The 26,658-nt window shown below is 50.2% G+C and overlaps 1 protein-coding gene across 2 annotated transcripts in view; it reads right to left on the minus strand.

Moving 5' to 3' along the window:
* Positions 1-26,658, minus strand: part of PKNOX2 (PBX/knotted 1 homeobox 2) — a 282,247-nt gene that overhangs the window by 51,965 nt on the left and 203,624 nt on the right. For both annotated transcript variants that reach the window (XM_049654902.1, XM_049654896.1), the window contains exon 5: positions 11,694-11,833. In XM_049654902.1, coding sequence (XP_049510859.1) covers positions 11,694-11,833 — 140 coding nt within the window. The remainder of the gene's footprint in view (positions 1-11,693; positions 11,834-26,658) is intronic.

Consider the following 26,658-nt stretch of genomic DNA (forward strand, 5'->3'; position numbering starts at 1 on the left):
TTTCCTTTCCTTTCCTTTCCTTTCCTTTCCTTTCCTTTCCTTTCCTTCTCTTCCTTCCCTCCTTCCTTCCTTTCTCTTCCTTCCTTCCTTCCTTCCTTCCTTCCTTTCTTTCTTTCTTTCTTAGATTTATTTATTTTTGAGAGAGAGAGAACGCGCCAGTGGGGAAGAGGCAGAGAGAGAGGGGGACAGAAGATCCGAAGCGGGCTCTGCGCTAACAGCAGTGAGCCCGATGCAGGGCTCGAACTCATGAACTCTGAGATCGTGAACTGAAGTTGAAGTTGGATGCTCAATCCACGGGACCACCCAGGTGCCCCAAGACACCTGGGGCCTATGTTATGTTATGTTATTCATAACATAAATTGTCCTGATAGGTTTCTCTAACACTTCTAAAGGCCTCCAGGGATGGAGACCACCACTTCCACGGTAATTCGCATACTTGTACTTAACTTCAAGTTCCCCTATAAGGCTGAAGCTTGTTAAAAGGATTCAAGAAAAGACAGTTGGACCCTTTTCTGTTTCTCTTCCTTCCCCTCCTTGGACAACCTAGGTTTTCGGAAAACAAACAAACAAACAAACAAACACAACTTTTTAACATTTCTTTCTGCTTAGAGGACCAGAAATACAGAAGCAGAGGCAGGAAAAAGTTAGAAGGAATGTAAAAATGTAGAGCTTCAGGGAAAGTAACATGCAAAGAACACAAGAGAAAGAGACAGAGAATAGATATGTAGATGGAAACAGAGCACTGCAGACTGGGGGGAAGGGGGGCGAGGATGGTCACACGCAGGGAGGCACGTTAGTGTTGAGTTCTCTTTCTGGGTGATAAACCTTGTGATTCACAGTCATGCCACTCTGTCACTTCTGAGCCTCTCAGCCATCCCTTCCCTTGTGACCTTGGCCAGGACTGCAGACCTCAATTATGGGTCCAGCCAAGTGTGTGGCAGCCTGCCTGGCTATCCACCTCCTCTCTCTGTCATTGACCTTGGAGCCCCTAGGCCTGTCCTGCACCTCACCTCACAGTCCAGACTCATTCAGCTAGGGGGAAGATGGACAGAGGAGGCTCAATGTTGGCTCTCACCCCCCTCCCTGAACCCTGGCTATGTCTTCCAATGGGAACAGAGGTCAGAGCCTCCAAGGCCTGGATGGGATGAGGGATGGACGGTTCAGAGGATGGAATGATTGGCAGGAGAGCAAAATTTCTGGTGGAGATTTTCAGTGATGAGCCAGTGGGACAAGAGGCCTGGTCAGGGTCTGACTGCTGCAGAGGATATTAGTCTACTGGCCAGTGAGGTGGGGTAAGGTGGGAACAGCAGTGACCAGGCTGACTCTCCAGCTATCCCACCTAGTCTCCACCCATAAACACAGGGCAGGTCTTGAATTACCAAAGACTCGACCCCCTGGAAAGTCCACCCAGGCACTGGCATTTTGATCCTTTATTTCTAGTGCCCTAGGTCAGAGGTCACAAGAATCACAGAATCATAGACAATACCCTGGAGTCACTTTCCAGGACAGCCCCCTGTCTTTTCCTTGGGCATCTATTCAGAGCAGAAGCCCATTACAAGTATTCGTGTTGTTTCGCTCTAGTGAAATTTCTCTCGGAGGCTAATGAAATAAAGTTCACGTCCTCAGATGAATGTTCCAGGTACATCAGGGTGTGGCCTCAGACTTCTGTATTTTTTCTCAACAGACTGAGCAGAGAATGTGCTGTTGGACAGACAGCAGGTGCACTCTGGCCCCCTTGTCTTTTCACTCACCGCCTTCACAGACTCAGGGAAACTGGACTTCTAGCACTAGCCTTTGTTCCTGCTGTTCCTAGCACCTCAACTGGGTTCCTGGGTCTCTGCCTGTCCTTCTAATAATCTTCAGAATCCATCTCAAGATACCACCCACTCTACCACGGCTTCCTGGTGGGTCTCGCCAGTGAGAAAAACCATTGCTTCCTCTGAACCATCCTGGGAAATGTTTTGGGGTTTGTATCTTGACCTCACTCACACTTTAGGGTGAGAAGCTCCGTGGTGTGAGATAAGCACAGATTTCAGAGTGAGACGGTGGGTGTGCCTTTGGGGGCAAGTTACTGAATTTTTCTGAACCCCAGTTTCCTCCTTTATAAAACAGGGATAGCATCACCTACCACGCAGGTTATGGTAAGGATTAAATGAAGAAACAAGTAGAGCGTCTGGCACTTAGTAAGCTATCAATTAATGCTTGTTCCACTTCCCTGGAAAGGTGTGTGGGCACCTTTTTTATTCAGAGCAACATTGACACCATCGGCTCCAATACATTTCTATTCCCATATCCACTGACTCATTTGGCAGGGAAAACAAGCCCACGTGCCAATTCAAATAGGCACAGAAAGAGGAGGAGGAGAGGCAACGTACAATTTATCAGAACTCAGAACCTCTTCTTTTTTTTTTTAACCAAAAAAGCACTGCCAGTAAGAATTTATTTTTATTTCCCTTATGACACTCATTAAATTCTACTAACTATAGTTGTTTGTGCACAGATCTGTCTTCCTCACTATGTGGTGAACTGCTCTGGTCCACGAACTCATCTGATCTCTTTTTGAATTCCCAAGGGTCATGCACAGTGCCTGGCACACAACAGAGGATCAATAAATATCTGGTGAATTAATGAGTGGGAACAGAGGAACTATGGGAAGGAAGGTTCTAAGACACAATCCTAAGGTTCTTTTGGGCTCAGAATCCATCTCTATAGCAAGACTCAGATAAAACGTTGCCATCTGGCAGCTTCTAGCTACAATGGCTACAAAAGGACCTGCCTTCCTTGGGCTCTGCTGGGTGTGTGTGGGGTGGGGGCTGGCGGGGTCCTGGAGGGAGGGGGGTTAGTGTGAAGGAAGAGCTCGCCCAGCCCTCCATTTCTCCTCCCCTCGAAGGCACCAGATGGAGAGAGCAGAGTGGGGTGGGGGAGAACGAGCCAGCAGCTCCTGGTTGGATATATTTTTACTTCAGGTGTGACGTTGAAACCATGCGGGTGTATTTTTAGTCCTGCCTAGTGGGTGGTGTGTTCGCCTGGGTTGCCTTGGAGAGGACTTCTTCTTGTTGCTAAATTGGAATCGCATCTGCTAGGGCTCCTGGGCTCCAACCGGCTCTCCTCCCCCAGGTGGGCGGATAGGTCCATTCTTGGCAAGGGTGGGGCCCAGGTCAGGCCTCAGTCGGCTACGTCCCCATCCCTTCGTTGACACCAGCTCCCACACCCCTGCCTTCTGGCACATTAAAAATAAAAATAATAATAATAACAAATGTGAAATCTCAACAAAGTGATTGTAAAGGCTAGTCTGCAAGGGCAGGAATACAAACCACCTAAAAGTTGAGATCTGTGGGGATCCCATGTTCAACCCTTTCGTTTTACGGAGAGGTGACTCAGGCACAGAAAAGGGAAGTGTCTTGCCCAAGGTTAGCTAGTGAGAAGCAGTCAGAGCTTCTGTCCAAGTCACCAGAGATTGATCTCCAGCAAGCATACAAAGTCTAGGGGAAGGGGTGTTGTGGGGAAGGCGCTCTGTCCATTCCGCCTTGGTCACTGGCGATGACTAAACACACACCCACACACGCTTTGTGGCCCTCTGTAAGTTACAAAGTGTTTCCATGTGCTTATTGCATTCAAATGCTCAATATTCTTATTCCCATTGCACCACTTAGCAAACTGTGGTGAAGTAATGATATTAAGCTAGTAAGTGGCTGAGTTGAGATTTAAATCTGGGAATCCAAACTCCAAATTTTGCGCTCCCCCCCTCCTATCTGTTATTTTTGAACCATTATCGGAATCACTTCCTCCTCCCCGCTTTCTCTCTTTTTCTCTTCTGTCCTTGAGTCATATGTGTCCTTGGGGTCACAGAACTGACCTGCCATGTTTACCCTTCGAGCATCAAGATCACTGCAGCACAAGAGAATCTCCATCTTATCGAAGGAGTTTCCAAAAGAATCTTCTCTCATGATAATAATACACCTGTGTGCTTGGAGAGGGCTTCCACATTTCTACAGCTCTTTCAGTTTCTCATCTGATGCCTACCGTGTGAGGTAGGACAAGCTTATCTAAAGAGGTTAAATGATTTGCCCAATGATAGAGTAAGAATTGAGACTGAAGGCTTAGTCTTATGTTCTCTCCACCTGACCACGAAATGGACTAGAGCTTGAGAAAATCTGAGAGTGGCGTCATGGTTAAAAGAAAGGCAAGGGGCGCCTGGGTGGCTCAGTCACTTGAGCATCCTGCTCTTGACTTTGGCTCGGGTCACAATCTCATGGTTCTTGGGATCGAGCTCCATGCTCAGTGCAGAGTCTGCTTGGGGTTCTCTTTCTCCCTCTCCCTCTGCTTCTCGCCCCTGCTCACTCATGTTCTCTCTCAAAATAAATAAATAAACATTAAAAAATTAAAAAAAAATTTTTTTACATTTATTTATTTTTGAGAGACAGAGAGAGACAGAGCACAAGTGGGGGAGGGGCAGAGAGAGGGAGACACAGAATCCTTAGCAGGCTCCAGGCTCCGAGCTGACCGCACAGAGCCCGACGCGGGGCTCGAACTCACAAACCATGAGCTTGTGACCCGAGCCGAAGTCGGACGCTCAACCAACAGAGCCACCCAGGCGCCCCGACGTTTTTTAAAAATTTAAAAGAAGGGCAAAACCGGCTCAGTCCAGCCCTGGTGAGAAGCCCCTGACCACGTGAGCCCTCAAAGCCCCAGCCTGCCGGCCTTCCTCCTATTCCACTCTGCCTGGTTCACAGCAGCAGGAGGCCCAATTGCTGGCTATCTTCCCCCTTAAATGAGGGACAGATCCAGTCTAGTACGTATCACAGTAACTACTCACAAATGCAGCCACCGTTCACCGTGAGCCTTCTACGTGGCAAGCACTGTCGGCTGTTAGCATTGGTTATCTCCTTTAATCCTAACACAACCTTGTGAGGATAAAAGTCGGTGGGTTCCAGGCTCTTCATATCTTATCAGCGTGCCTTATCTTGGTGGGGTACCTGGACTTCTCGGCTGTGCCTGGGCCAGGCCGGTGAGCTATGGAAGCAGCAGGACCCACACTGCCTCTCAACACGGCACACCTGCTCCCTGGACCCGACAGCTGCAGCCCCCGTGCCTGCCAGCACCATGTGCAGAGGCCGTGCGTGGGCTGGGGGCCCTCCAGATGCCGGCAGGAGGGGCCGAGAACAGGCTTTGCCTGGTGCCCGGGGAGAACTGAGCATGGTTTTACTTTCAGATTATGGCTCCAACAGGATCGCTCCCCTGACTATAGTCAACAACTGAAATGTTATCTCTGATGCCAGTGAATCCAACTGCTTCCAAGAGCAGGGAGTCGGCTGGAGCCCCCAGCCCAGAGAGCCCAGCCCAGAATGCAGCCAGGAACATCTGCTCCCGGCATCTAGTCTAGAAGCCCTAGCCTGAAGCATCTGGTCCTGACTTTTCTGCTTGGAATGGCTGAACTTCTCCCACATCTTTCTCAGGCCACCTCGCCCAGCACATTCCAGAAATGACCAAGCACAGTGCCAGGGAAGGCATAGGGTTAAGCCCCAGGGTCAACTCACTGGAGCCAGGACACCCTTTGGTCACAAGGTGGAAGCCTTCCCTCAAAAACACTTCATCAGGACGTGCCAGTTCCCAGGGTCCTTCCTGGCCAGGCAGCTGCTAAGGAGGACAGTCACAAGAGGACCCAGCCCCTCTGTCCAGCCCCCAACCCTCGGGGGTCCCTCCCACCCCATTTACCAGCTCAGCTATCATTCCCCCTGGGTTTCACCTCCCTGGGGAAAAACAGTGCAACTCTCCCACACTGCACTGTGGTCAGAAGGCTCGCAGTCAATTCCACAAATACTTTTTGAGTCCATACTATGTGCCAAGTTTCTATTAGAGCTGCTCTCTATGTCTATCTTTCTCCTACTCCCTGGGCTGGTTCTTCTTTATTCAAAACCCCTCTTGGAACTTAACACGACGCTTGACACATAGCAGAGCTCACTACACATTTAACTGAATTGCAAGATAGACACCTCTTGACTGGGGGGTCCTTTCCAGTCCTGCCTCTGGTTGCTTCGCCTCTCAGCATTTCTAGCATCTTCTAGCCTGCTTGCGTTTCCCCAAACATCTGACAGCCGCTAACATCTACAGAGCGCTCACCAAATGCGGGATTCTTTACTAAATACGTAATGTGCATTCTCTCATGGATTCCTCACAACAACCCCGATGAAGAGATAATACCGTTTTCCAGATGAGGAAATCGAGGCCCAGAAAGGCTTAGTGCCTAGGGCGGTGCCAGAATGTAAACGCAGGTGATCTAAATGTAAAGGCCCATTTCCTAACCCCGAATTCCACCCCGCTGAATGCACCTGACGGCTTCCCATCCTGAACACGCCATGGGGACACATGCTGGCCCCTCTTGCTTCAAACAATCTCACCCCATCCCCACCCCACGCAGCAAACACTGATCTGTGTGTCAGGTATTATCCCGTATTCTCTAATTTTAGTCTAGCTATTACTATTTTCTTTTTTACAGTTGAGAAAACAGAGGCTCGGAGAGATTAACTCACCCAAGGTGACAAAGCTAGCGATCACCAACTCTATTTCTAGGGCTCGTGGCACGGCCCAGCATGGCCATTCTCCTGCATTTACACCTCTAACTCCAGGGCTGCCACGACCAAGCCCGGAGCCTCAGTGACCTTTACAAGGATGGTCTCTTCCAATAGAGCGATCCGAACGCTGCCACTGCCCTGTTCCGATCCTTCCCCAAGTGAGTGTGCATTCTAGAGGGACCCGGTCTGGATGAGGCTGGAAGAAGTGGAGCACAGACAGGGCTTTAGAAATGTGTATTGCTCTTACTGAACCAGAGATGGAGTCCAGCATGAGCTGCTCGCTGCTCGGGGGTAGTCACACACGGGTTAGAAGTTCTGAGTCTGTGGTTGAGGAGGGGGATGGAGCTATCCTGAAGACCCGAAGCACCACAGGGCAAGGTCAAGATTCTCGAAGCTGGGACACTGCAGAGGAGGTGAAGCCTGGTTTGATGCAGGGTTTCTGAAGCTCCCAGGAAGGAGTTTTTGTTAACGGGTAAACCAGGAAGGGCCTGGAATCCACTTGGAGAAGATGGGAGTGTGGGGGTGAAGGCAGGGCTTTGCTCAAGCAGATGGGAAGAGACGACAGTGCTGGGTAGAAACTAGGAAGGAGAAAATTCACTGCCTCAGGGTTAACGGTGAAAAATCACAATTGCAAACACCTACTTCGTGCTGGGCACTGTGTGAAGTAGTTAATTCATTAAGAGAGAACATTTCAAATTTAGAACCCAGGAGTGGACCGCACAGGCCCATGAGGACAACAGAGAAGTGTGGGCTCGTGGCTAAAGGTATGAATAAAAATAAAACCATTCCAAAGAATTGGTTATAAGATGTATCGACCTGTTTAAAATCAGAGACTGTGGGCCTGTAACTTGCCTACCTGTATGGGGGTTGTACTTGAGGCAGGCAAGAGCCAGATGGGAGCCCCCCTTTGCAACTCTGGTCAGTGGTATCGTGTTGGTAGTTTGAAGTGGGCCCTGGTGGGAGCATTTACACAGTGGAATTCAGCAAATGCTACGAACCAGGGCTCTGTTATCGCCTCGCCCCTGATAGCCAGCACACCAGCCTAGAACTGTGGTGTATTTATGAGGTGCTGCCTCGCCTGAGTTAATCAATCCATTCAACAAGCTCTAGTACACACTCTGTCCAAGCTGCTGACTCTAAGGTATGGTATGGGGCGCCAGGGATAGGTCGATGAGTAAAACAGACATAGACCCTGCCCTCATGGAGGTAACCATCTAGTGGGGGAAACAAATACCGTTGATGAAATCAACTTAATGGTGAGCCATGCCACAGAGGAGAAATACGGAGTGTGTGGGGGGGGAGGGTGGGTAGCCGTCAGCCACCCTCTCCACCTGCACAGCATCTCGATTCTCCAGCATTTTAAGTGCAGAAGCAAAGCACCCTGCCCCTGCCACTTTCTCACTGCTCAAGCCTGCATTCCTATCAATAGCAGGTAACTTCTGCGCTGGGCGGGCCCATTCCCCAGTTCTTGGAGAGCTTTTCAGCCTTGTGGGAGAGAACCAACGCCTTAGCCTTAGCAGAGCTTTCTCAGCAAGGCCGACCTCCTCCCCACCTCGCACCTGGCCAGGACTAGCTGTCTGCCACTCTGCTTGCTCCCCAGGACATCATGGTTTCCATGGGAACCCACTCACTTCAAAGGGGAACGAAGGAGACTGGAGGGGAGGAGGGAGAGTGAAAGCTGGATTAACCCCACCCTCCTGGCCCTATCTCTGCACGCCTGGCCATCTAACCACCAGGTTCTGGACGGCACCTAACACTGTCCATCCGCATGGAGGGGTGGAGTGGGGCAGTCCAAGCTAAGTTTGAACGTCTTGGGGATAAGTCCCAGGGCTGAGGTGGGGGACTAGGGAAGGGGAGAACTGAACTAGGTCCAAACCTGCGGTGGTCCTCACTGCACAGGGCCTCCCCTCCTCAGACCCCCTCTCAGCACTGCTCTTGGGCCACAAACACAATTACCCACGATGTGCATCCAATCATGGGATCTGCTCGGATTAGACTGCAATCATTAATCTGAGCGGGAGCTCTCGGTTGCCTTGCTGATTAGCCCAGATGATGCTCTGGTATGATCCAATTAAAGACAGACTGCCTCCCCTCACCCCCACTACACGCACGTGCACACACACACACACACACACACACACACTTTCCACATCAGAAGGAACCAATACATTTCATTAACACGTCTTTATACACAAATAGAACCTCAGGGGCATTGGACGCTCCAAGGGCTCACAGGCACACCCTTCCTTTTTGTCACACTGTCCCCCTGCCACCCTGCAGGGGCCTGGTCAGAAAGGGGCTCCCTCCACCCTTCCTTCATCTGTGGTTCTGGGAGGGGCCACAGTGGGATCTCCCAGAAGTCGGCGCTGGGCACTAATCTGAATTGAAAAGTCTTGTTACATTTATTGACATAAAATGCTGACTCCCTGATGTGCTTTGGAGCAGCCAGGCTGCCCCAAGGCAGGCAAATCTAATTAAAATTACCCGACCCTTCAGGAGGCTGAGCTCCCTCCCCGGTCATCCTGCAATGGCTGTAGAGAGAACAGCTGGTATTAATGGGAGAGGTGTGGTTGTGGGAGAAAACCCCAGGCCCCTGGGCAGGAGGGACTGCGGAGAAAAGCCGGGCGAAGGTGCTGGTGTCAGCTCTCTTGGTTGTCCTGAGATGCCGGGTGGCCATGTTTGTCTGGGCAATTGGTGGCAACCAACCTGGGATTCCTTCTTCACGGTCAGACAGCTGCAGGGACAATTTGGGCAAAGGCTGAGGGCTGCTGGGGGCTCAGCCCGGTGGGAGAAGGTAAAGCTCAGGTGTGAAGGTGAGCAGGAAGAAGCGTTGGTTGGAGGACCGTCTGGGCCTTTATGTTTCAAGTGACATCATGATGAACAGCTCCCACGGGAGAGGTGACCCACATCTCCTGCAGGTTGGCCTGGGTGGGAAATGAGCCTGGGATCTTGGGAAGGGCCACAGCACCAGGTGCTTACATGAGCTGTCTCAACAATCTTACTGAACCTACTGGTTAGCTTCTGTCATGAAACTCAAGCTCACAGAGATTAGTACACAAAAGGAGCTGGGACTCAAGCCTGGGTGTCCAGAAACTTTCTGTTGTATCACGAACCAGGGGTCTTTCTAGACTATGATCTGTGCTCACCACAGGTCCCCTGTCTGTGAAGGTGCCCAGGATGATGCACACAGATCACGTGGTGTGAGTGGGGCCAAGAGTCTGCGTCTCTCAAGAACTCCCAGGGGATACAGTGCTGTTAGCCCCTGGGCCATACTATGGGTAGCAATGATCTACATGGAGTATGATGGCTCTAACCCCCAAGCCATCAGACCATCAGGTGGTTTTCAGACGCCATGGTACTCTCCCTTCTCATGTTCACCACAAAAGCACAAGCCCACCTCGCAGTTTAATTTCCAGGTGGTTGTGAAGCCTCATCTCCCCACACCCAGATGCTCTGGCCACTGGCCATTCTGGGAGCACAGAGGCTCTGCTCTGTCTGGAAGGCTCTACTCCAGCCCATTTCTCCTGGTGGACTCTCTCACCAGCCTTTAAGATCAAGCTCAAATATTGTCTCCTCGGTAAAGCCTTCTCTGTTAAAGCTCTGACCACACTGTGTTGGTTTCTCGCCTATCTATCTGTTCCTGGAGAGATGGGGAACAGAGGTACGTTTGCTTTGATAGTTTACCCTCTTTCGCTGGGAGTCCAGCTCAGCGCCTCCACATATTAATAGTAAGGGTTCAATACAAGAGTGTGAAGGAAGGAGAGACAGGAGGACAGGAGTGTCCAGTCTCTCTGACAGGTACCGTGACCAGATGTGGGAGTTCTTTGGGGTCCAAAGCAGAGTTCTTTCCCGGCAGGCAGCAGGGCCTGGCCAGTGCACTGGGCAGAGCGGGGCACAGGCATGGTGATTTATTCTTCCAGCAGGGCTGGGAAAGACCCTCGTGGCGGGACCTATGGATCAGGGCTCACTGCTCTGGACTCCGTGTTGGCATTAGAGGCACTCGGCTCATCTGAGTAACTAAAAATAATGCCAGTGATAATGATAATAACAGCAATAATTACCACCATTACCATAAAAGCATTGTCACCGTGGGGAGGAGTGAGGAAGGAATCAATCTTCTTCCCGTTCATCTTGGCTGGATCGTTCCCCATGTGACGATACTGGCACCTGCTGCAGTGTGTGTCCAGACACAGGTAAGACGCGTTTGCTGATACACGTGAATGTATGTGCTCACACAAGTGAGCGTGTGCTAGGGTGTCACCTCCATATTGAGTGCTGACTCGGGCGTCTTTTCTAGCCGTGTGGGCGCCCCACAGAAAGACGATGACTAACATCCCTGCCAGGGCGGCTCTCAGAGGACTGCATCTTCTCAACCACATGGACAAACCAGACAGGCCCTGGGCCCCTCCCAGCCTCCGCAACATTCAGGGCCTGGCCCTGCTCTCAGCTGCCGGCTCTCAGCACACTCCCCCTCTGGAAGGAGGGTGCCAGAACATACGCAGCCACACACCACGCCTCTTGCTACAAAACAAAGACAATCATGGATCAAAAAAGGACCTGCTGCATTAGATCTACCTGGAGTGCTTTTTAAAAAGTCATATTCCTCTTCCTATAGCTTGACCTACTGATTCAGCATTTCTGAGCACGGAGCCCAGAAATACGGGTTTTAATAAGCTCTCCCAGTGATTTTCAGGCATATTAAAGTTTGTGTAATGCCAAGTCCTAGACGGGACCAGCAGATGTCCCCTGGGCTTGCTGGAGTGAAGACACAATGGCGGACACGCGAGGAGAGCCTCTCAAGGTGGCAGTTTGCTGAGTGGAGGGTTTCTGATGCTCAAGAGGGGCTCAATCCCCAGCTGGGATGACAAAAGGATCCTCCAGGAAGATGCTGCCCGGGCCCTCTTGGCCCTCACCAGACAATCCCAGGAAGCTAGCGTCAATCCACATGGGCCAGCTGAGGGATGTCCAGATGGATTTGAGAGAGAAGCCGGTGAGGAGAGCAGCTGTTGGGCATTGTCTTTATGCACCCACCCACTGGCCTGCATTCTCCTCTCCCAGGGCTGAGCTGGGCCGGAGGCTGACTGGGGCGGGGGCTTTCAACACAGCTGAAGTGTCTCCTACCTGTACACAGCTCGCTTGTCAGCCTCCAGCTGGGCCTGGGGGTCAATGGGGGCACTGGGCACAGGCGTGCTGGCAGCAGCTGAGGGTGCGGAGATGTGGACAGCCTGGGTCTTAGAGGGTGCCTGAGCAGTTGCTGTCATCTGCAGAGAGAGAAAAGGGGAGGGGACAGGTTAGTATGGCCAGGACAGCCGGTTCCCCAGCTGGAATTGGGAGGCCCGCCCCGGCCTGTGGCGTGTGTGTGAAAAAGAGAAGGCGGGCAAGGGAACGGTGGGTGTGCAACCAGCATCCATTTGTTTGCGTGCCACAGTGAGAAGGAAGCATTCCCTAGGTGAGAACATTTTAGAGAATAATTTAGGAGCCTACAAAACCAGGTGGTGCACCCGCACTCTTTAGAAGAGACGACTGATTCTTCTTAATGTAAATTAGGGTGGTGACCTCTGCCAAGAAGCAGAAAAAGCCAAAATGATGAACCCTTTAAATTGTGCTTATGAGTCATTTGGGCTGGACTGGGCAGTAGTAAGTTGATTTCATGACTTTGAAGAGCAGGAAAAAAAAAATAGCTGAATCAGTTCTCATTTGGGTGGAAGTTTACTCCGTTTAACCCAAGACAGGAGTAACTGTTTTAATGGCTTTGATTGATCATTGAATGGGTCCCCAAATTTGGTCTACCTGGGTGTTTGGAGATAAGCAGGTTTTAGTGGACACTGGACAGATTTTTGTTCTCAGCCGTAACAAATATTTAGGGCCGTGATTTTCGTCCTATGTAATGTTTTTGAAGGTATCCCCAGGCCCCAAATTTTGTGCCAATCAGAGCGACTCCTTTTAATCTTATATGTTGGGCTTTCTATATAAAATTTTAAGAAACTATGAGATGGCTTACATTTTTTTGATAACCACCCTTACAGAGTTTAATGCTTTTATAATATATTCTCTCTAGTCTAATGGATCCCTAAAATGTCATGAACGGTGACATGCCTCAACTATTCTTTTCTGCCAGCCTGTCCCTAGCACCAGTGTTGTTGGGCCTGATACACTTGTCTGACTTCCCCACTGAAGCCTTGTTTACACCTTCATCCATAGCATCCAATTGACACAGAGTATGTGCTTAGCCTTTGTTGAGAAAATGAATGAATGAATGAATGAATGAATGAATGACTACATCTTAAAAGAATCAGATGTTTTATAGCTGGAATACTCATCATATGATCTAGGTCCCTGCTTTTTGGAAGAAAAAGTATAGTTCTCCCGTCAACACAGGCACATCGTTGCTAATGCTGTTGCTATCCCCAAGACATTTGCTTTTGCTGTCTCATTTTCTTAAGATCTCTGCTTGGATGTCACGTCTTCAGAGTGAAATAGAGCCCCTCTGTCCCTTCTTATGCCCATACTCTGCTTCATTCCATAGGCCTTTCTATGATCAGTTACTATATATCTACTTGCTTAGTGATTTTCTCTTCCGCTCCCAACTAACTTAAGCTCAAAGAGGGCTTGATTAGCAGTTGTACTTCTAGGGCCCAGCATAGCCTGGCACTGGTAGATACTCAATAAATATTTGTTGAATCAATGAATTAATGAATGACAGGTGGTGAATGAGATCTTTCATGTCTTAAAAGAGACATATCTGCTTTATTGTACTGGCTCCCCATCATTTTTTGTTAGGAAGAAACACCCTTCTCATTGTCAGCTGAACTGGGGGGACTCACCCAAACTCAGCATCAGAGGCTAGACATAGCATCCTGATACCTTTAAAGCCAGCAGACAATGGCTTGAATCCTGCTGTCTCCCATTATTAGCCTTTGGCCTTGGGCAAATCTGTTGTTTTTCCTGAACTCTTATTTTCTCATCAGTAAGCCATTTGATGTCATTTTAGGATCCATAAGTATTTTTTTTTAAGTTCACATAGCATTATTAGGAGTTTTTTTTTTTTTTAATGTTTATTTATTTTTGAGAGAGAGACAAACAGAGCATGAATCAGGGAGGGGCAGAGAGAGAGAGGGAGACACAGAATCCGAAGCAGGCTCCAGGCTCTGTGCTGACAGCTCAGACGTGGGCTTGAACCCACGAACCGCAGGATCATGACCTGAGCCAAAGTCAGATGCTTAACTGACTGAGCCACCCAGGCGCCCCTAGGATCCATAAGTATTAAAGAGGTGCTATAAGGACGAAAGTAGAAACAAATGTTCCAGTTTTCAAAATAGAGAAAGAAGGTGGAATCAGAAAAACTAAACACTGCTAATCTTCACTTTGATCTGGGCCAGTTTCTTTCATCCACTAATGTAAGCAGTCATTTCTTCAAATATTTCCTGAGTTGTTGGCAACGTACTGGGCACCGTGCTAGGTAGGCACTGAGGTCCCGAGGATGAGTGCCTGTTCTCATGGAACTCAGTTTCTGGATTTAACATAATGACTATGCTGGCAGGTAAGGAAAACATACAGACATGTCAATGACCTCAGCAAGGCACCTCCCATGACACCATGACACCCTTGAGGAAGACACTGAGAGCTGTGGCCGGTGGACAACTGTGTGGATTAGTAAGCTATACCCAGAGGATGACATTTAAAGGATAGATGTCCACTTGAGGAAGCCTTCTAGGATAGTGCCACCTGCTTTCTCCTTAGCCCTCTTCTTCAATATTTTTATCGGTGATTTAGAGGGTGTCTGAAGAAATGCTCAGCAAATTTATAGGTGACATGAGACTGAGATCCAAAAGATCTTTACAGATTTTGGCCACAGGCTAAGTCTAATGAGATTAATTTGCATCTACTAAGTTGGAATGTAACACTTTTAACACTTGAGCCAAAAAAAAAAATCAATAATATAAGTGCAGAACAGGAGAGACACGGTTTAACAGCAGTGTTTGAGTTGACAGAAGGCTCATACATCCAAAGTGTAATGTGTCTGTCAAAAAAAACAAGACAAGCAACCTAACCTGACGCTATCTGAGGATGCATTAACAGAAGCATGACTCACATAAAGCCTCTAGTCTCATTCGTCTCTGCTGAAACCAGTGGAGGAGAATGCACTCAGAGGATAGATCAGGCTGGTGGAGGCATTCTGCACTGTGTCGTGGGAGGAATATTTGAATCTGGGATATGTAAGGAAGATTTGAGGGACAGGGGAGATGAGACACGAGAGCACCCTTTGAATATCGGAACAAGGGATTCGATTACATCAGCTTTGCTTTGCGTGCCCCCAAAGGGTCAAACGACAAAGCAATGCATTCAACCTGTATCACACAGAGACAGATTTGGGCTCAACCCAAGTAATACGTTTCCAAGCCCCTGAGCATTTTGAGGCCGGAATGGGCTGCATCCAGGAGGCGTGAGTTTCCACTGCGGCAGCCAGCGGCCAGGTGGAGACTGATCAGCTGGTGCCCTGTGGAGGGGACTAGAGGCTCCAGCTGGGTGGCCTCTGAAGTCCCCACCCTGACAGGCTCAGACACATCGGGGAACTCTACCAATCACCACCGGCTGCGTGGGGCTGACGAGAGGCTCAGACGAGATGGTGTACAGAATGTGGGAGTGCTTGGGAAACTCTGAAGGGCTCCCAAGATGGCGGGGTGGTTGTTGTCATTAAACACACGATTTCCAAAATGAGCTTCTTTTCTAAAGCAAGGCACAGCTATGTCCACAGAGCTTGTTTAGGGGTGAAGTGTAGGGAAGGCTGGTATGGCTCTGCCTTGCCCACTAAGGGTGCATTTCCTTGTGTCCTTGAAGGAATCCACAGGGGACCTCCGTGAAGATGAGCTAAGAGAGAGAGGGATGAGGGGAGATACTCCTTTTCTTCTCACCTCCCCTTTCTAGGCAAGACTGCTGGGTTACGGAGGGAAGCAGAGAATGAGAATAAATCAAAGGCGGTCACTCGCTGGCATCCCAGGAGGCCCCAGTTGAGAGGCAGTTCCTGGGGCTCAGGGAGGGTTGTGGGGTGGGGGCAGAAGAGAGCAGATCTGCTCTGAGCGGGACAATAATTCAGATTTATTTAGCTCCTGGGGGCCAAGTCAGCAAACTGCATTTCTCCAGGTTTGGAGAATGAGTGTTTACCTCCAAATAGATCCCCTTTTCTATCCAGAGACTTCCATTTCCCAAGAACTGGAGCTCCAAAGGAGCAGCCCCCCAGCAGCTGCCTCAGGGCCTGGAGGAGGGGGTGCCACCGTGGAGGTTCTGGGAGGTTCCTGGGCAGCACGCCCAGAGCAGGAGCAGGGGAGAGGCTGGAGGGACCAGGGGTAGGGCAGGGTCATTAAGTGACATAACATACTGGAACTCCCTGGTTCTGGCTGGTGAAAGCCAACTGTTAAATCTTCTGGACTTTTGAAAGCTGGTTGATATCACATCGGTGGCTCAAAAGTGGCCTGGTTGAGCATTTATACCATGGAAATCGGCAAATGCTACAAATCAGGGCCCCTCCCCGAACTGGCTGTCAGCTATTTACTAGACCACCTAGTGTCAGGCATTCTCTCCAAGTAACTTTGTCCGGTTCTCCTCTGTCTGGCGTGTAAAAAAACTAGTTATACACACTCTACGTGGCCACTTGGCATGTTTACAGCTGGTTCCAGGACCGGCCACTCCAGACTCTGAACCTTTCTACAAGGAGGCTTCAGAGAACTCTGGAACTTCTGCCTTGGTGGCAAACAGGGTGTGGGTATGGCATTGCCCAGACACAAGGACAGTCCCTTTTCGACAAGGAGAACTGAGCACAGAGAAGGAGAGGCAAAGTTGAACAATATGTTGAGAGTTTTCTCGAAGATCAGAAAGGTCTCAGTGAGTAGAAGGAGCAGGGAATCTGAGAGCCTGGGTTTGAAGCTCCTCTGTCAATGATTAGCTACATGTTGGGGGGCAAGTTTCCTGACCTCTTTGACTCTTGGTTTTCCTATATGTAAAAAGCAAGGGAGGGACACCGGGGTGGCTCCCTCAGTCAAGGGCCTGACTCTTGGTTTCAGCTCACATCATGATCTCACAGTTTCGTGAGTTCAAGCCCACTCTGCACTCACAGTGTGGAGCCTGCTTGGAATTCTCTCTCTCCCTCTCTCTGCCCCTCCCTCACTTGCACTGTCTCTGTCTCTCTCAAAATAAAGAAATAAGCTTTAGAAAAATGTTTTTAAAAAAAGGGATAATACCACACAGGCTGTGAGGAGTAATCAAGAGAACAGGGCAATGACTAATGGCCAGGAAAGGGGGGCAGCAAGAGATGGGGGGCTGTGAGAGCCCACACAGGGTTCTAGGGTTCACCTTAGAGTCCTTTTCTTGGGGCAAAGACCCTGAGGCCACCACTCCATGCTCTTTCCTTCCATAAAAGCTATAACCACTGGGCCTCTCTCCATCATTCAGCCAGAACTGGCCCTGCCTTAAGCTTGGAGCGGAAGGGCCCAGATTCTTGGTCTGAAACACCTTGAGATGAAAGTTCACGAGCCCCGCCCCCATCCGAAAATGGACTGGGATGAGCTGACATTTGCAAACTGCGTATATGGGAAGGCAAAATGTGCAGGCAAACCTGTCAGCTTCTCTGACCATATAGTCTGACCATGAAAATGAGTAGGAGATGCTCCATGGTGTGATTTGAGAGGTGCTGACGACTTGAGAAGCTCCTCTCCCCTACCTGCTCCCGTTGCCCTCACGGACACTGGAACGCCCATCCATGCTTTCATTTCTGCTAAGCACCACCCTTTCCCAACTGTAGGAGGAGAGTGGCACTTATGTTCTAATGAGCTAATAAAATACCTCTATAGGCTTTCATGTCCATCCGTCATCCTGTGCAATAAGTTAGTGTCATTCTCATTTTCCATGAGAAAATTGAAGCCCACAGAGGTGAAGAAATTGCTAGAAATCACAGTTTACACGAACTGTTAGGGCAAGAACTAAGAGCTTTTTTTCTTTGAAGAGGAGAATGGGCAGACTCCCCTGCTTCCCTATCAAGTGACAAAGGGGACAGAAAGGAAGGGAGCCAAAAATGGGCTGAAGTGTCACCTCTTAGCCATGCTGGTGGGTCTCCCATGCAGCTACTTGTCCCCGTTGCGGTCCAGCTTCTCCACAACACCCAAGAGGCCTCCCATACACAAGTCATTCCCCAAACACTAGTCATGGGTCATCCCAGAAACAGTCCTTCTGTGTGGAGCCCAAGCAGGAAGGTATGGGTGGTTCATGAGTTGAAGGTGGCTTAGTGCTATTGAGTTCACGTTCCTGGGAGGCTGCAGAGGAAGGACCTGCGACCTAGGTCACAGTGACCTAGAGATGGGGAAGCCTGATCCCATGGGCTACAAGCCTTCCATCACTGCCAGCTGCCAGCTTCCATTCAGGGCTTCTCTCTTTTGCACCTGGGAGGTGGGGAGGGGGACTCAGGATGAGGGACGACACCGGAGTCCTTCCAGCAGCACCCCACAGGAGACACTGGCATCAAGTAGCACTGAATCCCACCTCTGCCACCCACCACTGGCCAACCTTGCACATGTAACTTTACCTTTCAGGGCCTCAGTTTCCTCATCTGTGAACCGGTGGTGACGCTTCCTACCTCCCACCAGTCACCACTGTCATGAGGTTTGCTGCCTCCTTCAGTGGACGCTAGCTGAGCCCTGGCGACAGTCAGGCCCATCTGCCCTGTGTTCCCAAGGCCCCGAGCACACGATTTAGCCGCCTGTGCTTATTTGCCTCTGTCATCAACTAGACAGTAGGACCCTGCAGGGCATGGGCTATGTCTTCTCGGTTTACAATTGTAGCCTCAGTGTTTGACAGCGAGAGTATCCAAAATATCTATTGAATACAGGCATGACTGGTGTGGAGTAGATAGGCTTCTCATCAAATTATACCTTTTTAGCTGCAGGTTTGCTTTCTTGACACTGAATGCCTCAGGCCACAAAAGAGAAGTCACAGTTCGTGCCTGCATATTGTTTGGGAGCAGCAGGCATCCCACCCAGGGCTGGAGATCATGGGACATAGCGTGATGTACTGGCATGAGCATTTACTTTGGACTTGACTCTCTGCCTGTGTGACTTGGGCGAGTTATTCAACCTTTCTGTTCCAGGGCCCTCATCTATAAAATGAGAGTAATAATACCTAAGGTGCAGTGTTGTTAGAATTAAATGAGATAATGTGTGCAAAGCAGCTGGCACTTAATAGCGTATGGTAGTTATCATTAATATAACCCACAATCTGCAGCCCACCCTCAGAGTTGGCCTCTGTTGCTTCTGTACCACGGGCTACCTGGAGGGGGAGGGGGTCCTGACCCTGTAGAAGGAACCTGCTCTCTTGTAAGCACCCGGGGGGGTGGGGCAGGCTTGGGTTCAGGCGCAGGGAGAGGGGGCCATGGTGTTGTGGAAGGAGACATCACTCTTCATCAGCTATGTCACCTTGGGTGACTGACTCAGTTTCTCTGAGCCTCAGTTTCTCCATCAGGGACAAATGGAGCTAATAATCTCATTTCCCAGGGCTACAGGGAAGCCATACGTGAGGGTGAAATGCACACGGTGGACACTCGGTAAACCTTGGTTTCCAAGCATGTTTATGATTCCGTTTTGCTAGTCTTCTCTCTGAATCCAAACTCCACTCCCTGCCCATACCCTGCCCCGGACACCTCAGCACCCACGCTTCCCATGTCACCCTACATACGCCCTTTCCCCCCACGTGCTCTTTGTGTCTCCGACACCCAGGAATCTCTCACAGCGTCCTTTGTTCCAACCCTGTACAACCTAGGCCTGCACCTTCTCAGCGTGACTCAGCAGGAACACCCCTCCAAAGAGGAAAGCCCCTCTTCTGAGCCTTCCACCTGACCCGGGCAAGGTGGGAGCTGCCCATTCCCAGTATCTGCCCCACCAGGCCACAGAAGCACTGTGCTGTGGTGAGCCAGGGGGCTGCACGCACCTGGCCCACTAGGGGCCGCTGGGGCGCCAGCAGGGCTGGGCTGGGCTGGGCTTGCCCGGGAGCTGGCACTCTCTGCGGTGCCCGGGCAAGCTGGCAGGGCAGGATCTGGTTCCCTCACAACCAGGAGAGAGTCCAAGGACCTGGGAGGAGGTCAGGGCTTGAAGCTATTTGGTAAACATCGGATTTGGCCCCAATAGGTGGGAAGCAGCAGGGGGCAAGGCCAAAAAATGATGTTTTTGTGGGAAGGGCACAGCCCACAGGGTACTCCAGGCCCGGGCATGCTCGCTGACCCTGGTCTTGTCTCCAGTACAGCCCCCTTCCCTTACGCTGTACCCTGATCAGACCCTACCATGTAGGGTTGCCTGAACATGCCTGATGATTTACATCCTCATGCCTTTGCTCTCCCAGCTGCCTCAGCAGGAAATGTCCACGTTTCCCTGGCCTCCCTCCCTCCCTCCCAACTATATGTAAACCTACCCCTCTTTCAGGACTCAGCTGGAGCATTAAGTCTCCCCAGAAGCCTTTCCAATACTCCACAGCCCCCGGACCTAGGTAGCCTGGACACTCGGCTCATCTGTGTATGCTTTGAACCTTAACGCCTGTAACACTTGGGGGCCCTTAATGGTCTGTCTTCCTGAGTGGACTGGTTTCCTAGCTCCCATTACCATGACTGGCTCCCAGTAGGCTCCCAGTGTGTTTGTTAAACGACTGAATGACAGACTGAGCGAGAGAATGAGTGCGAGGGAGGTGTTAAAAGGTTCAGGGTTGGCAAGGGCTCCTCTAAACGTCCCCTGACCCAGTCAGAACTGGGGGAGAGGGGGAGAAGAGGGGGGGACGATCTGAAAGCAGACCCAGGCCAGACCAATTTAACTTGAAGGGGCTCCTGGAACAGCAGGCCTAGGTCACCTACATTCTGATCCCAGGGCCGACTGAATAGAACAAACCACAGAAAAATTGCCTCCGTGGTGTAAAATGAGGGGTCTTAGTTAATTCATTAGTTTTAAAAGGGTTTGTAGGCAGTGGTTTATAAAACGAGTCTTGTAAAATGTTCACTGGCCCTGTCTGCACTTCTGGGGTGTTACTGACATGTGGCTAATAGGAGGAAGGCTGTGAACTTAAATCTGAAAGGGCACTTGGGCACTTTCCTGGCAACTGTCTGCTCCCCACCCTTCCCATCCATCTCTGGAGAACCCTCACCTATATGACAGTCCCAAACCAGTGATTTCCAGTATAGTTAGTGGGTATATCAGAATCCCAGTGTGTGTGTGCCTCTGTGTGCTAGGTATGTGCCTCTGTGTGTGTGTGTGTGTGTGTGTGTGTGTGCATTTGTGTGCAAGGGGGTGTGTTTACAGCTAGAAACAAATATTTGATATTGCTATCATATTCCTAATAAAAAGGAATTAAAGTTCAATGCAATCTTGGCTACTGAAGATGTACAGAAGAGAATGAGTGAAAAATCAATGTCAGGGTCATGGAGGAAAAGAGGCTGGGAAAGAGTACTCTGCTTTTCATGCCCACACTTTCAACAATCCTGTGAGGCAGGGAGGACACAGTTATTCCCATTTTACCGATGCCGAAACCAAGGGCCGAAATGGACTATAAGCTCCATTAGGGCAGGAACTATTCATTTCGTATCTCCAGTATTTAGCACAAGTTCTGCAAGATCACAGGAAGCTCTCAGTATTTATTGAATGGATGTGTGGATGAAATAAATCTTACTGAAATGACTGGCCTAAATGTGTGTAATTCACCAGCAGTGCAGCTGGGCCAAGGCCTAGGATTCCTGAATTTCTGCCATGTGGAGTCATCCCACTTCTCCAGACCACAAACTCCAGGGACAGTAAGCACCCCTGGGGCCTTGCTCACCTATCCCCCTCTCTCTAGGCAATGTAGACACCCCAGCTCCTAGAAAATCACACAGGAAAGGGAGGCAAAGTAAGTTCAAGTGCTCCTCAGGTCCGCTGCGGACTTTGATCACCTGTTCCCTGATTTATTTTAAGCTTTGTGTACTTGGGCCATTAACTATTTTTGTAGCTGTCTGGGGCACACATCTACTGCTTGGAGGTGAGAGGATAGACAATCAAATCTCTGTGCTTTTGGTAAATGTCAGAATTGAGGTATAAGTTCATCAAATAAAAAACCTATACAAGACCAGTGGAGCATTTCTTCACGAGCTTAGAAGTCCTATTGCAAGCTTACCATCTCCTAAGTCGGGGACACAAAGGCCCGCCTGGTCAGACCTGTAGGCTGCTTTGCCTTTTCCACAATGAGGAATGAAGGTCTTGAGTGAGTTGGAGTTTGGGGACATGTCCGGTTTAAAAACATGGGTGGCCCAAGCAGGCCAGGGAGAGAGGTCACTGTGCACAAAGAGAAGAAAGACCCAGTAAAAAATAAAAAAGAAAGAGAAGAGTCCATTTTGATGAGTCAAAGCAAGGGAAGGCAGGTCACCCATATGGTCCCTGGGGTGTTGCCCCCAGGGGCAGAGGGAGCCGTCAATCACAACCACAGAAAAGGCTTAGGGGGACTTTCAAAGCTGCTGAATTAACTCTATTGCTGCAAAGTGAATGTGTTTCACAGGCAGCTGAGCAGAGGGCCCTGCAAGGCAGGGGGCTCCAGCCCTTAAAGAGATGAGAGGAATGGAAAGTGTGAAAACATCTAAACTCGCGCTGCCCGTCACAGCTGCATGGCCTGGATGGGGGCCATTCACAGCAAGGGGCCCCAGCCACCCCCTCTGCCTCCAGCTAATGAAACCAGCATGGGGATCCTAATGACTGATCAAAGCCCATCCAGCTTCCCCAGGATGTCAGCTCCCCTAGCTCTGCCCAGAGTAGGAACAGTAGGAACGGTGCTCTGAGAGGGAGGGAAAGAAGGTACCTGGTGGAGGGGGGGGGCGGGGGAGAAGAGAGGTGGGTCTTGCCTGGCCTGGCCTTAGCCTTCCTCTTGAAGGAAAGGTGAGACAGCATCTTTCTGACCCCAGATCTCCATGCACAGTCTTCTGGGGCCTGAGCACCAGTCTCCTCACTCCGGGGACGGCAGGAGGATGGAAGGGGATGGAGGAACGCAGCTTATGCCAAAGGGTCCCAAGCACATGCTTGACTTCCTTCTGAAATGAGCTTCCCATACTGGTCCTGATCGAAGAGTTCTGACTTGGCCTGCCTTGCCTCCCTCTGGTCACTAATCCTGGGTGAATGGCCAAAACATTTTTAATATCACCCATCATCAAGTCATGCTACCTACGTACCAGTTTGTTCCTAAAGTGGTAACTGAGTGCCCACATCCACAGGGGGCTGCACCTAGTGGGACAGACCGGGACCTGCCGGGATGTCTGCTTTCTGGTCAAATGCTCATGTAGCCCGACACGCCGGGGACATGCAGACAGAGGAATACTAAACATTGAATACATACACAAATAGACCAGATAAAATATTTGTCTTGCCTATAAGCCAAGGGCAAAGATATTTGTGGAACGGTAGGTATGTGTCTGTGTTTGAGGAAGAGTGGGGAGAGGTTGCTGATAGCAGGGGTTGGTGTGTGTGGGTAAGGTGAGGGAGGGGAAGCTACTCCTTTCACGGTTAAATCCGAATGGTTTCCTGAATTTGCCGATGGAACTGCAGAAGGGAGAATTTTACTTGGCGTGGACATTGCGTGTGGAGTGTTACAGGAAGTAGAAGAACTTGAATGATGTTCAGAGGTGAAGACAGAATACGTGAATGAAGGGTATATGCCCAGAAGGAATGAGAAGGTGACTGTGTTACCTTGAAGATTCGGGGGTTGGGAGGGGGTGGGGGAGACTTGCTGGGAGGGGAGAAAAGTAGAGAACACAACTTTTAGAGTTCCATTGAGATTGGGGTGTGGGGTGGCAGTGGGTTGGGGCAGCGGGAGGAGGGGGTTGGGAAAGTCCAGGTGACAGATGGCCAGGCTGGCTGTTGCAGAGATGCAGAAGAGGGAAAAAGAGTGATGTAGGAATTAACAGCATGTACCGAACAGGGGGACCACACACCTAGCTCATAGCCACGTCTCCCTGGAGACAATGTTTTCATTAAACAATCATTGTAGAAATCCACAGTCCCCAGTGACTTGCCCCTACCTCTCAGGGCATAAAGTGAGGATCAAGGACTCAGTGACTTGATGCTGGAATCGAAGTACTGTAGCTAGACAATAGAGGGCGCTGCGGCTCTAACAGAAGTTAAGCAGAAGCCACCAGAAGGAGGAAGCAGGCCACAGGAAGGGTTTCAGTGGGTTGTTGGTTTTGCATCTTTCTAACTTATGGTCTGCATTTAGTGCACAATAAACACAGAGTGACATCCTTACAAGTAATCACAGTTTCCCCAGGATGGACTGAGACGGAACTATGGGGCCAGAAGCTGCTTGGCCATCATACCACTTGGCTTGTGCCCAGATAGCATGGGGCCATAACCATTAACGATTCTCTCCTGAAATGGGAAGAAAAAAAAAACCTCCCTCATTTTTAATAACTTTATTCCCCAAACTTCAAAAATGAAATTGCCAAGTTAAGAACTTGCCTTGAAAAAAAAAATTCTAATTTATTATAAAGAAGGTCCGGGGCTTGGGAATTTTTTAATGCAGATTCCTAATTTTCCAAAGTGAGATTCTCCTGTGCATTTGAATAGATTATGCTCAGTATTGCTAGCCCTTAGCACAACGGGAACATTATTAAAACGATTGCGTGGGTCTCAGAGGAAGGGCTCTGCTTCTCGCTTCCTTTTTCATTTTGGGGACTTCGTATCAGAGACTGTCCATTTTTGCCTGTAGAAGAAACTGGGTTTCCAAGGAGGTGATAGAGAGATGTGCTCATCTGTCCAGGCCTTGAGGAAACAAGTCATACCAGGTCCAGAAGTAATGGGATGAGACCTAAAGGAATAGGAGGAAGTAGGGAGTCCCTTTCCAGAGAGCCCAATTTTGGAAGTGACTCCCCTGTGTGCCTGACCCATGTTCCTATTAGGCCTGTCTTTCCTGAGGACATTGAGTGTCAAAGAACAGTTGGTTCTCTAGGATAATGAGCTTTAGGATGGCAGTGGAGCGGGGCGTCCCCTGAGGAGCTGGGCTCAGCCTCTTGACAGCACAAAGGGAAGACAGTAGGAGGATCAGAGCAAGTTCCCCAGCAGAAGACTCACACTGAAGACACTCCTATGTGGGAGTCACTTCCAGAAGCCCCCAGAAAGTGTGGAGAACGGACCCCCCCCCCCCCCGCCTCCCAAAGCCAACTGACATGAAAGTCTAGCTCTCTCTGGAGAGAAGTGCCTTTCCCCGTGAGTCAGAGGTCTTTGTCCTGGGGGTCTCATTCACCTCCTCCATCCCATCCATTCCATCTCTGCCCTGACTACTCCCACTCCCCAGTGGAGTAGCTAAGGCCATAAGGACCCCAGACTTCGGCTTGGTCACTTTACCATGGACACTGACACTTCCTGTCAGACACTTCTTTCCTGGACCTTGCTTGGGATTACAAATAGATGTGTGGCTTCCTCAGGGCAACGCATTCCTTTGCTATAACTATATATTCAATGGCGAAGTTCTGGTGGCTCCTCAGAGAGGAGAGCCTTGGGACAGTCCGCACACAGGGCTTCTACTCTGAGGCTCTAGATGGGGAGCTGGAGCCTCTGTTCCTCCCTCAAAAGGCTGCTCAATGGTGGCTTCTGGGGGGCCGAGTGCCTAGGAGCTGCAGCCCCACATCTATCACCTCCCCCAGCAGCTGGGATGTATTAGTTCTCGACTGTGCGCTGAGAGTTAAATCAGGCTCCTGTTCTTAACTACACCTGGATCAGCATGCTTAGACAACATGGGTCCTGCTGCTGCTCTCTGGCTAATCCGCACCAAACCCAAACTTCTCCCAGCTGCCCCTGCAGGCGTGGGGTGGGCGGGAGGGAGGCAGCAGCCACAAGCTATGCTAGTTCAATGCTCCCTGAGCTCTTGGCCCTGCGTCGTCTGTCCCTGAGCCTTGTGTACGCAGTCCTCTGCACCCACCGCTGGCTAAATACAGGAAGTGACCCCGTGTCCACTCCCCATTTCTACTGTGGAGCTAGGAGAGCAGTATCCAACGACAAAAGAAACAGAGCCAAAGTTCCTGCCCCTTTATCAGTGCCCCAGGGATCCCCAACACTGCCTGAGCAGACGAGAGGATGCGGTCTGTGTCCACTGAGGGAGAATGAGGCCCGTCCCCCATTATGACCCCTAGGTGCCTGGGTCCCTACAGCCCAGGCCTCCTGTACTTCATTCTGACTATGGAGGGGAAGGCTGGACATAGTGTCACACACCTGGAAGTTTTCAAATAGAGGACCATGTAAATGCCAAGTCTGAGCCTACGGTCATTCGTGGAAAGCTAATGACATGGGCAGAGGGTTTGCTGCATATGAGGCTAGGTTGGGGAGAGCCCAGGAAGGAGCATGGCGTTGACATGTTAGAACAGGGATGGGGACAAAAGGACGTGTGCTCAAAGGTCTGGGAACGACGAGTGCTTTTGGATTTTCAAGGGGGAGAGGAGTCGGTGGTGGTCCACACGCTGGATATTCTGTAATGTGGTGATTTCCTGGGGCAAGAGGGGGCGACAGGGATGGATTGAGCAGCCATTATATGCTCACGCTAGGCTGGGGGGTGTCAGGGTCATAGGACCTAATGTGAGCAAAAGCCTGCCCCCCTGCATCTGCACCTTAATATCCTTTTCACACTGCACAGATCTTCCACGTGGCCCCTCAAAACGGCCATGTGTGAAATGCTAAGGAGCAAGGGACATCAGACAGAGCAAAGACCAGCTGCTGGGTCAAGCATGAGAAGGACTGCCTGGCACACAGTAGGCTCTCACTGCCTGTTTGTTGAATGAATGAATGAATGAATGAATGTTCTAGCTGGCCACATTTCATATTACAGATACTCAATAAACACCAAATGAACTAATACTGACTTGAGGGACCAAGGTAGAGAAAATAGGAGAAAGTGAAGGTAAGGGTCAGAGAGTGGAGGCGTCTGTGACAGCCCAGCACGTAACTAACTCAGAGTCTCCAGAAAACCATGTGTGGAGAAAGGTGCGCACAGGGGAAGCACGGATCTGAAGTGTCAGTCTAAAGGACTGGGGGAGCCCAAGTCACAAAAGCTGGGCCAGTCC

Source organism: Panthera uncia, chromosome D1, assembly GCF_023721935.1.
Source record: "Panthera uncia isolate 11264 chromosome D1, Puncia_PCG_1.0, whole genome shotgun sequence".
Lineage (NCBI taxonomy): Eukaryota > Metazoa > Chordata > Mammalia > Carnivora > Felidae > Panthera > Panthera uncia.